At 35.2% G+C, this 12,683-nt stretch overlaps 1 protein-coding gene across 1 annotated transcript in view; it reads right to left on the reverse strand.

The window, feature by feature from the left end:
- LOC103921093 (chromosome unknown open reading frame, human C9orf84) overlaps positions 1 to 12,683 on the reverse strand; it is a 47,064-nt gene that overhangs the window by 16,727 nt on the left and 17,654 nt on the right. The window contains exons 10-14 of the mRNA XM_009329002.1: positions 11,964 to 12,416; positions 9,420 to 9,545; positions 7,263 to 7,439; positions 3,765 to 3,872; positions 1,827 to 2,014 (exon numbers count right to left, since the gene is read on the reverse strand). Coding sequence (XP_009327277.1) covers positions 1,827 to 2,014; positions 3,765 to 3,872; positions 7,263 to 7,439; positions 9,420 to 9,545; positions 11,964 to 12,416 — 1,052 coding nt within the window. The remainder of the gene's footprint in view (positions 1 to 1,826; positions 2,015 to 3,764; positions 3,873 to 7,262; positions 7,440 to 9,419; positions 9,546 to 11,963; positions 12,417 to 12,683) is intronic.

A 12,683-nucleotide genomic window follows, 5' to 3' on the forward strand; every position in this document is an offset into this window, starting at 1 on the left:
AGAATTTCTGGATATTGGTCAGCCTGACAAGCTTAAGGCAGATTTCCATGTTGGTGCACAGAACAGCCACCTGACAACACACTGGCTCCTTTCAAATCAGTTTTGGACAACTGCATTTTAAAATGCAGACCTGCTTTTTCACACATGATACAACAGTGTACTCATTACATGTTGTTGTGAGCTAGATGACATTTTTAGTCATGTTCTATCTAATCATGAGTACAAAAGATAATGAAACAAAGAGTAAAGTTCAGTTTATTCTATTCCATTAGCAACTTTTTGCCTACAAAGGAAGCGTCCTATTACAATCCTGCATCAATAACAATTTTGGCTAATAAAAGGATAACCAGATTATCATATTTCACATCATATTAACTGATGCTGATGTGATGTGACAGAACAGGAAATGGCTTATTCAATACAACTTTTACTTCTTATTAAAACCGGAATACTCCTTCTGCCTATTCTGGCTCATTGAAACCTGTCTCTGACTGTTAGGGAACAGTAAACAAACTTAGAATTGTGAATAAAATCATATATATTCTTACATTGCATGGGTATGTGTGCATGACCTTAAGTTTAAGTCAAGCAAGCAAGTCAAAACTCAGGCTAGTTATAGTTAAAAATTTTAAAAATCATAGCTAGTGGAGTTCAGAAGAAAAGCAGAATTGTCACTGAGCTGACATTAAGATGACAAAGTTGCCATACGTCTCCTAGTACAGCATAATCCTAGTATCACAAAACAAAATGTGTTACTCTTCAAAAGAAGAAAATGGTGCTGAAATCAGCTTTGAGGCTCTATTGAAGGACAGACACCAAGACAATCAACACCATTTTGTTTTGGTTGCTTCATTTCCATTTTAAATTCTAAAAGGGTGTACAATAAACTATTATATTTTTCATCTTGGGAAAATTTAATAAAAAGATGTTCAGAGCTCTTAGTGCAACTTTTAACAGAAACAAAAGAAGAAGAAAGCTCCAGGAAGTGAAGAATGGAAATAAGTTAAAATAAATGAAAGTAAGCTTGAAGATTCGTCTTTTTTGGCTGTGTGTTCAGCAGCGTAAATTCTATTCCAAACAGTCAGGACACTTAAAAAATTATATATTTTATCCCTTCTGTTTCATTATGTGATAAGTATTCTGTAAATAAGTAATAAATATTCTGCAAAGGAAAATGGTGTTTTGCACAGCATGGTATCACCCAAAATATTCACATATCCAGAAAAAAAAATATCTTTGGATAACTTGAGTCTCCTCCACAACTCTACCGTCCATGCCATAATTATCACTTATGAATATTTTATTCTTATATAATTATAATTATAATGCCAGAAGATTGGCCTGATACATGGGTTAAGCAGAGGTCGTCTATGGATAACAATACCCATATACTCCGCAGTGTGTGTGCTCTAAGCCACACTGTACAAGTACACAATTCTGACCTGTGCTGTGATTCTCTTTGCACCAGAAGATTGAGGCCTTCAGGTAAAAGGTTATAACATAATTTTCAGTAAGTGATGTGATACAATATACTTACCAGGGAAACAAACCCATCTGCAACAAGGTGAAGCCCTGGAAATGTTGAAACTCGTATGCATGTTATTTCAGTCATGCAACAAGGGGAGATTTGATCAAACAGAAACCTGCACTGCTCCTGATAGAGGTATTAAACTTTATGTTACCCTTATTTAACAGATAGTGTGAGTTGGAAAGGTAATTATAAGACTTTCTTCCAAAACCCAACCCTTGTTGAAAGAAGGTTTTATAATAACTCACATAGTTTGGAGCAGTTTTGTCTGCTTAGAGAAATTGTTTACATTGTTAACCTTAACACTGTGTTCCTCTCCATAACTTCGCATCCAATTTAACATTTGACACTGAAGCTCTGTTATTTTGGGATTTGTTTCATGCTTTTTCTGGCTGCTGTACTGTACAATCTTCAACTGCCTCCAGATGTTATTCAAACAGGATTCTAAGATGTTTTTATAGATATCCTTTGCCTTGGACAAATAACCTGTTAATAAAGCAACAAAAGAAGTAATTGCAGTGATGAAAGATAATTGCCAAGGTTTGTGTTTAATCTACACATAAATTTGAAATTTATGTGAAGGTATCTTGCACAAAAAAGATGAAAATTTAATGGCTCACCATATTGGAAGGTACATACTACTGATCAGGTACATAAGCGGCCTTTATAAAACTGCTATACCTCCTGTAGTATCTGCTATATGACTCCAGCTAGAATTATAGAACATTGCATTCTCTAGCTGCAGATACCAGCAGCACCACTGTTATATTTAACTAGTTGATATGGTTTATACTAAATAACAACTTTATTTATATTCCCACTTTCCAAAGCTTTACTTGTCCTGTGTTTTCACCACTCTTCACATTATCACAACTATTTCTCAACTCTGTATGATGCCTTTTGTATATAAATGGCGAACAATGCTGGGGTTATTTGAAAATGCATAAAGAAAAAATACATTGAAGATAACTATGTGATAAATCACGCAGCACAGCACAACATCACAACAATAGCAAGGACTACAGGGCCTACTTAGTATCTGGCTCCATTTTCTAAGTTTTTTTCAGATCTTTTTTACTTGTGCAGTTTCCTGTGTGAGATGTTGCTGGGATCTGGAAGGACAGGTGCTGTGTAATTCTGAAATATCATCTAGGAGTGCTTTTGCTACAACAGAACAGAGGAGGAAGAACTGCTCATTTGTCTCCCTCTCATCCTCCTATGTTGTTTATAATAACTGTAGAAAAGAATTCTACTTAGGATTCTAATTATATATTCATTCTGTATTTTTCTTCTTACTCATTTATTGCTAGAAATATTTAAGTGAATACAAAACAATTTCTTTTCCCCACAGTTCAGTTTATGACAGATGTTTTCCATTTTACAACAATTTTAAGGAAACACCCTACATCAAGGGATAATTCAGAGTGACTGAAGTTAGATGCTCTGAACCGCATTATCTCCTATAAAGAGAGGGAGCCTGACTTTCCTAGGGCATTCATAAAAGCTGACTTCAGCTCCTTAGGAAGCTATTCTGATAGATCTATCTGAAAATTCACAATACACAACCATGGGAACTTGACAAGCACAGCATTATCATTTCAGGCATAAAACTGGGTTACAATGAATTTTCATATTCCAAATCTGAATAGCATAAGACCAGAAAAGCTCAAAAAAAAGCTTCTGTGTGAGTCCAGTGCTAAGAATGGGCGGTAACTCAAACGCCCTGCCTTGTGATACGTTAGATAATATTTCAGATTTTGCTCAAATGCTCTCAGTTTTAAGTACCTCATTTCCAAGGAGCCTAAGAATATTTTTAGGTGGAAAGTGTTCCACACTCGCAGAAGGTGGATTGTAAACAACAAAGGACCTGCCATTTTTGCATGTTTCTCAGTTTCCACACAGAGATTCCAATGAAAATTTGTCATTCCAAGATACAACACATTATATATGTGAAAGTTCATACAAATGTTTCTGAGGCAAATCCATCTAATAACGTCAACAGTAGTGTATTAGTCATGAACTGAGCATATACACTACCAAAGTACAATCTGCAGTGAATTCATTTCTAATGATGGAACAGAGATAAGGAAGCAAAAGGGGTTGAATATCATATTGAAGCTACACTGGAGCTATACTGACAGCAAAGTATCACAGCCTACAACCATGAAGGATGGACTGCAGAATACTCACAAAGCATTGGGCTTCCGGGTATCATTATTCACTACAAAAAACAAACCTAGTGCTGTGTCCAAGCCACATGTTAACAGAAGATCTCGAACTGTCACCAGCAGGTGCACCAGAGCAGCATGTCTGAACAGCATGATCTCCTTCTCCTCTATTTTACCTTTACAAATAGAAGAGAGGTGTGGTCTGTACAAAATCTCAGAAATCACGCTACACATACATAATCAATTTAAAATTAAATTACATTTCTGATATCTCAGAATTTTCCTTAAACACACTTAAACAGACATAATCTTGAAAGGTTGGATCTGCTGGTCTTGGCAAACAGCTTATGATACAGCATAACTTTTCCCATGTCATCTGACCCAGAGGAAGTGGCACACGCAAGTGTTTTTGAAAGGTGTGTAGGGATAGATGGTGCTTGCTGGAGGAGGGGATAACAGTTCCCCTACGTGTGCCATTAAATCCACACTGCCTTACTGATTTTAGAAAGGCAATCTTTAAATATACGTGGACACTGATAAATTTCCCATCTTTTGGTCTGTCATACAAGCCCAGCTGCTCACATTACTATTTCCTCATCTGACTAGTCAAATCACTATATTTTTCAACAGCACTGTAACTCCATCTAACCCATCTTCCAAACATTTCAGAACTCTTTCCAAGAAACCAAAATGGCAGATTATCCATTAATCAATAAGCAATTTTAAAGCAGTGATAACCTCAAATTGAGCTATTCACAGAACATTTTCAACAAATTTTAGACTATAAAAGCCACATTCTTTATGGCAAATGATTTGGACCCAGCTAGTCTTCACACATACCATGAGAAATTTTCCTATTGTCTTCCAATAATGACCCATGTAGAGTCTTAACTTCTGATATTACCTTCCCCACACCCAATTAACCTCTCCTGATGAGAATCTTAACCTTCTTTGAGAAGGTCAATTTGGAAGACATCTGCTTCTTCTTGGATCCACAGAGTAAATCAAACAATTTATGGGCTACCTATTCTGTATTATGTACCCATTTTAAATAAATCTTCAAGGGCTTGACTGAACGGGCAAGAAATACTAGTCTGAAGAAGAAGGGCATTTTTGGGAATTGCACACAGGGAGTGGTGTAGTTCATTATCTTAGGAAAGGAAATACGCGAATGCTGCAGAGTAAGTGGACTTCATAAAATACTTCAAGATGCTAAAAAATGGTTGAGGAATATAATTAAAGAATACATGATTACATCTGATCAAGGATTTACTGAATGAGATGCATTATACAAGCAAAATATTAGATAGGTCTGTGTACTGGGATCAACATAGCTTTTAATTCAAAAAGACAAGTGAAGCACTTAGGAAGGAAGAATCAAACTTATGAACACAGCATACAGAAGAATTACCTGGAAACAGCATGGAAGACAAAGATCTTGCCACTATTCTGTACCAAAAGACAGAAAGTGACTGTTCATCTCTGCCAGTGAAGGTGCTGAAACTGAAGGATTATGTCCAGCTCTTGACACCACTCACCATAAAAACTCAGTGAGGAATACAGGTCATTTAGAAATAAAGCAAGACAAAGAAACCACATTTTATGATGAAAGACTAGAGCATTTGGTGATATTTAGTGCAGAAAGAAAAGACAAGCAGGGGAATAATAATATTCTAATAGATCAATACCATCATAGTAAGTGATTGTTTTCTATGTTCACTGGGGGATTAATGAGAAAATGCATCAGCATACTCTGGAGTAAAGTGGAATGAGATTGGATATTGTGAAACTATTTAAAACCAGGAAGGTAATAAAAGAGTGAAGTAAGTTGCCAGGGAGGTTTTGGAATCTCCTATACAATTAAAGAAATATTCATTAGGAATGGATTGGATATGTTAGAGTCTTCCTCATTTCTATGTTTCTATGGACCTTCCAGCACGAAAATTCTTATCTCCTTCTGCTTCTTTAGTTGGGGACAAAATGGAATACCTCCCTCACACTTTTCTGTCTCTTCAGTGCAGACAACAGTAGGCAAATCAACCTGACTTTTTTTCGTATTTTAAACCAAGAGCAAAAAGTTTTTACTGCTTTCCTTGAGCTGTAGTCCCAAGACCCACCTATTTCATAGGTCAATTTTGTGTTCAACAACAGTTATTTTTGTATAACAAGGGGTGGGTAAATATTACCCGTTCCTTAGAAAACACCTGCCCTTAAAAGGAAGGTCCAATAGATGACTATTTGCCTCATCAGTATTTCAGCCACTAAACATTTTCCTTGATTTAATTGCTGCAATTTTAGCAATTGGTAATATACTGCACAGCTAATCTACAAGGAAAGAGGGCCCTGAAATTTGAATAAGCATGCCACTTGGCCCAGCTCCTACTTTAGGCTACATTTCTACAGCACGTAAACTGCATTTGAAAGGATTTAAGTTTTCTTAAATTAATCTTTAATTAAAATGCAGACCCTTACGTATTTTTTTCCTTGATCTTGAGAAGCAGTAGTAGTTCTCTGTATACTTTTCTCAGCAATGTTTTCCTTTCTGTGGTTCACTGATACAGATACAGATACTGAGTTTATCCCTCATGTTTGTGAAGATGGTGTTATCTTTTCTGTAAGCTCCCTCAAATTAAGAGAACCCTGCTGCTGACAATTTTAATACGCTAATCCTATAGATCACAGGCTGTCCTTCTGCAGAGGCTACCAAAATTTTTTTGTTTGTCTTCTCTCTCATTTATAATTTCATTATCATTGATTTTATTTTGAGAAAAATACATTAAGCACAGAAAGCAATAAAGTTCAGAATGCTAAAGTTTATCTCATAACTTGTGACATAATATAAAAACTTGAGAGATAGTAGACAGCCTGCTATGTTATCCTTACAACTAGTTCTCAACTATGAGCAGTACAACTCAAAAAATAATCCAAAATAGCCAATAGCTTTCTAAATCTTCCTCAAACACAGTCTGTATTTTGCTGTGAGGTTTTCCTGCCTCTCTCTTTATCTATAGCCAAAAATCTTTGTAAAGGGACACTGATTTTGCTGCGTTTTGTTTTCATTTTTCTGGTTCTATAGGGTTTTCACATGCCAGATAGGAGAGAAATAAAGTCAGAAAGAAGCCTAATTAATATGGATTTTTTCCTCCTAATTTCTAATGTAGGCTTAGCATTTTTCATCATGCAGGTGTGACAAACAATAGCTACTAAAAGGAGAGAAACAACAAAAACACATAGACAGCTTTTAATTTTAAAATCTAACATGAAAAAATAATTTAAACATTGTTTGATATAGAAGCAACATTTCTGAAGCATATCTAAAATATTTTTAAACTAAATTCAATTAGAATACTTTTTGTATTTCAATATTCAGTTTAATAAATGTAATGCTGAAGAACTAGGAGACATTATTTTGAAAATAAAAGAAGAAATGAATTATTTTAACTCTACAAGATAAACTGCTGAAAGTTTTATCATTAATTTATGAAACATCTTGAACCTTGTGTCACCAATTAAACCCGTATTAGTACTGAAGATGAAAAAAAAGATTTTTTTTTAAAAAAACATACCTTCTTTAAAACAATCGCATATCACTTTTTCTTGCTGTTTTAAGAAAAACCTTGTGTGATCAAATTTAACTCTGTCAAAGCTCCAATTTACAGAAGCAAGTACACCCAGATGTGTCAAATCTTTTAGAACAGGAGTGGCTGCTTCTTCCAAGAGGCAGTATGCCTGCCATTGGCTTTCTGGATAGCACAATAAACAAAACATAATAATAAAGTTTGGTTCATATACTACTACTGGACAAGAACATTCAAAAGACCTATCAAAACACAAAGAACACTGTCTTCTTCAGGAAAGCTGTAACATTAATAGAAAAACAGTTGCTCACCAGGGAGCCTCCTGGCTGGTAGAATTAAGCAGCTCCTCACAGCAGGCAACCACGTTATTCCATGCATTTCATAAAGTGATCAAACTCCATGATAAAAAGTTAGGATTTTCTACTCCTGTGACTCCCACGAAGATTGTACTATTATTCCATTGTTCTACAGCCTTCTACTTTGTAGTCTAAACTTAGACTTAGTCCCTTTATATCCATTTGTTACTGTAACTTCAACTTAAACAGCCCTTCTCCTTCCCTGGTATTTAACTTCTAATGTCTTTGTCTAGCAAGGCTAAACAAGCCAATCTGTTAGTCTCTTTGTTCTTTCATGCTAACAGTTCTTAACAGCTTCTGGGGGGCTGGTTTACAATTCTTTCCAAATTACAGCTGAGTTTCTTGCTATTAGCATCCATGACAGAGCTGTCTGCTGAATGAGTTGAAAGGGATGTCCTTTTCCTCAGGTTAAGAAAGTGAAACTCTTCCATACCCATTTTTTAAAATTATAGTTGAGTTGATCACATCAACAAGATCAGAACTCTGCTATTCTTCATTTTCAAAGATTTACTATTACTTTTCAAAAATATTTTCAACTGATCTATACAAATTAGTTGACCAGCAGCTGACTTAACTTCACTCGGTCAATGCACTATTTCATAAGAGCAATTCCTAACTTTATATTTGTAAGCATTCTAAAAAAAGGTGTATTATTATGTCCAGTTTTTCAGCCTTTATGGAAATAGGTCAGATACTATAGTATTTTGGATGCCCAGTATATAACTGCATTCAAGCATTCTTGTATTAATGTATCATTTTCTTTTTAAAGTGTATTGCTAATCATGCATCTTCAATGTTCCAGTGTTAAGTAAACTTAACATTGTGTGAATCTTTCTGATCTCTGCTTTGCTATAGCTTCGTTTTGAGAAAGATTCCTTTCCTTCATGTGCAAGTCCACGATGGTGAAACATACTTTATTTCAAGGACTGTAATAGAACATTCAGTCCCCACAAATACTACCTTTGCAAAATGCTAATTTTTGTTTTGACTGCAGAAAAGTTGTTTTTTTTCCTGTTGCATTAAAGGAGTCTTGCTTCAAAATGTATTTAAAAAAAGCTTATAGCTGTTACGTGATTCCCATCTCAGATGGGAACAGATGAAAATACTGCTCTACTCTCTCACTGGTTCTGTGAAAGAGACTCCCATTAAGCACACGGTTGGAGTGAATGCATTTCCATGGAAAACCAAACTAATCTGTGGTAGGCCTACAACCTTCTAGCACTGGGTGTGCTTAATTTGAGGCTGTAAAATACCTTGGATAAATATCTTCCAGGTTCTTCTCTACCATTTCTACTGCATGACAAAATTGTTGTCAGTGCAATGTTCTTTGATACAATGCCTTGAAAAGTACAACAGCAAGAGTTCACAGGGTAAGGCTCAGTCATGTATGAGATAAATCCACAGTGGATTACAACAGTGTTAAAGACATTTCCTACCAAAATGACTGCCAATCCCTTCCGTCTCCAATTCTGTCATTTACTCTGTCAGAGAAAAAAATGCCGAATAATAATTTGAGGGTACTGAATGGCATGAAGAGATTTCATGTTCACTGATTTAGATCAGACATAACTCGAAGTCTGTACTTTTTAGTTTGCATGCAATTGGCTTTAGTCTTAAGACAGAATTCCATAGCCTGTGTCAAAATAAATATCCATCTATCTGGAATGTTTTCAGTTACAAGGAGTAGAGACTAAGCCTAATAATTTCCATATCTGTCTGAGTAGTACTATTTAATATAGAATTATATTGCAAAGCTATATAAAATAAAGCATATCCAAAACCAGTATACCTGATGCTTGAATATCAACTGTGATACTGTCCTCATTTTCTTGTTCTCTTTCCTCTGTTCTTACAGTCTCACAAACAGAACTGTCCTCTTTGTGAACTTGCATATGCTGTTCTTCAGGTTGTAGGACTAAATCATTAAACCACAAGTGAACATTTAGATACAAATATCACAAAAACAGCTCAATGAATAAGAAAACTGTTCTATAAATGACTCTACATACAAAAATATTTTCAAATTAAGTAGTTTCTATGAAACATACATTTTCTTTTCATGAACTTCTTTATTGTTTTCATGGGCTCATATAGTATGGAAAAACCATCGAGACACAGAGAGAGATGAGGCCTTGTCAGCCTTCATAGCCCAAGACGTCGGGCATTATCAGGTTCCTCTTCCTTAGGGCAGAAATACAGACCTGGGAAAATTAAGGAGCTGATACTATGGCTCTATAGTATAGCTCCATAGGAAAGCTCATGTGCCTTTATATGGAGAAAAAACATGTATGAGAGGAAAGATGCTGCTGACTATAAGGAGCTCAAACTATGAAAAATAGCTCAGTGAGTGTGAGTAGAAAAGGTTAGATACTGTAAGTGACCTAGAAAGAAAATGAAAGCTGCAAATAGCAGAAAAAAGAAAAGAAAAAATGCTTATTGAAAAGAACTTTTTCTCCTGTCTTACAGCTATGTTTTGCAACTTGTTGGTATTTCTAAGTCTCCTTCCCTTCTTCCTTACAAATACTGGTGCATGAGTTACAGCTTCTGCCCACAAACCTTCCTCTGGCAGCTCTACCTCTTTATTTCTGAGAGGGGTTCTGGCTGAATAGGTGTCTCCTAAATACTGCTGATTTTTTCTAGTTAAGAATGTCAGTTTCCTCAGAAAACAGACTGATCATACAGAAACAGACAGAAAAGAAAAAATGAATTTTTTTTCTAGTTAAGTTAAAAAAACCTTCCTGATTTTGAAAAGCTATACAGGGTTCAAAATTGGATCAATGAACTGTTTCTACTACTTCCCTCCTGTGTATTTTCTGAACTAAATATTATACACAATGACATCTTTAAAAAATAAGCCAAACAACAAAGACAATAGAGAAAGAGCCCTACAAGCAGTGCTGGCATTTCTTATTTTCAGGTAAATTTAGAATGACCCTTAATAAAAACTTTTCATTATTACAAAAGTATACAGTAATATACACCATTTCTACATTGATATGGTAAGACCTATACATTTTAATGGATTCTTTATATATCAGACATAACTGATCTGCAACACTAGCGTCTACCTGTAAACACATTCTAAATTGCATTTAACTTACTTAAACCCCCACAAGCCTATTCGTAAATGTAACATAGCTTGTCTTTCAATCCATTTGGATTTCCTGTGAGGAGATGCAGTTCTAGTCAGAGTTCACTAGATGGTAGCACAAAACTTCAGCTCAGGTACCTTGAGCTCCTTTTAAAATTGGGATTGTTGCTTTCAGAGGCCGTGGAAGTGTTTTATTCATGACTACCAGTGTCAGTAACAGATGAATTTTATTTAAGAAATAATTTCCTCCACAAGATTACATAAGCTTGCAATCAAATAAATATCCCAATTCTGTTCTATAGGAATTATTGCTGAAACTTTTTATGTAACAATTTTAATCTTTTTTTTTTTTTTTATGCTGGGACGTATAACTGAAACACAGATAAAAGTTATTGTCAAAATTCTGCCATACAAGTCCAAAAAATGAAAAATATGCTTTTTTAATGCAACTTTATCCTGGAAAGTGAATCTGGAAATATATCACTGTCTCCTGATATTTTGTGTCACAAATATTTCTTTTTTAAAACAAATAAGGACTTTCTTCTACTTCTTTTCCCTCTCTGGTATTTTGCATTTCTGCAATGCTCAACACATAGCCTGAGATTCTTTCACAAGCATTGTCATCAACAAGAACAGGGCTACCGACAACTTTCTGTTTTCTCTAAGGCCTGTTTTGCCTCATTGTTTGATGGGGTTTGCACCAAGGTAACTGGGTCAAATGGTTCTTTCCAGAGAAGAACTTTAACTTTTTGTTCATTGTCTAGGCTATGTTGGTTCTACAAAAATAAGAGTATTGATAATTACTATCACGATAACTACAATTAATTTGATAAGTGCAATTGATAACTACTATTTCTTCAAAGAGGCCAGGAGATCTGATTCAGAACATATGGATGGAAGAGATCTTCTGGAGTAAGTACCATTTAGAGTTACTTTGTCAGAATAGGAATAAACTCCTGTGTTTATTTTATTAGAAACCACTTCCACCACCAAAAAAAACCCCAACCCGAAAAACAAAGCACCCCCCCAACCAAAACAAAAAACCAAAATCCCTTAAGATATCTAAAGGAAAAAACAAAAGGTTGAAAAATTCAGCTACATTAAAGATCATAAAAATGTTACCATTGACTTCAAAGGATTTTTTCCTCATAAATCTACTAGCATGAACTAGCATCTGTTGTAATTGGTATAAGAAAGCAGAATTAAATCTGGAAAAATGGCAGAATAAACTGGTTCACATACCTTTTTCAGGACTATCTACATAACTTTCTTCCTCTCTCTGGGTGAGTGTATGTTTAGATCTCAGCATGATAAAGTTGCTCAGATCAGAATCATCATTGTCCCATTTCGTGGCAAGTGCAGATGATGCAGGCTTTTGACTATTGGATGAGTTGTCTTGTTTAGAAGACACACCTTTACAGCTGACTGATTCAGATGATTTGGGGGTTTTCTTTTCTTGGTTTAAGAAATAAATTGCCCCTTCTACCTTATTCTTTTTTGTGCTTCCTCCAGAAAGCTGTTCCACACATGTATTTGTACTGTGAATTTTGGCAGATGATGCAGCGCTCATATGCAGGGCAAAGTATGGCCTTTGAGTCTGCGGTGACATGTAAAGATTAGTTATTTTGTCTGACTGATGTCTTTCAGCAGAAAGCAGCTCCTGGTTTGTCACGGAATTCTTTTCATCAAGCCATCCTAAAAAATAAAATTTAATTTCTCCGCTGCAACATAGATTTTTTTTCTTTTCTTCCTCCTGGTTGGAGTTAACTATTTTGGATAATTATAGAGAAAACATTTTTTTATTTCTTCTTGCTGCCTCCCCAGATCATTAGAATCCACTTTTAGAAAATTTGTACTGATTAGTCCTAAGTAAAAATGTACAATGTTGAGAAACAGAAGGCCATGCTACTGTTTGGAGAAGATTTCACTATCTGCATTGTGCTTACAGCTGTTAGATTTCTA

This window comes from Pygoscelis adeliae, unplaced genomic scaffold, assembly GCF_000699105.1.
Source record: "Pygoscelis adeliae isolate BGI_AS28 unplaced genomic scaffold, ASM69910v1 Scaffold127, whole genome shotgun sequence".
NCBI lineage: Eukaryota > Metazoa > Chordata > Aves > Sphenisciformes > Spheniscidae > Pygoscelis > Pygoscelis adeliae.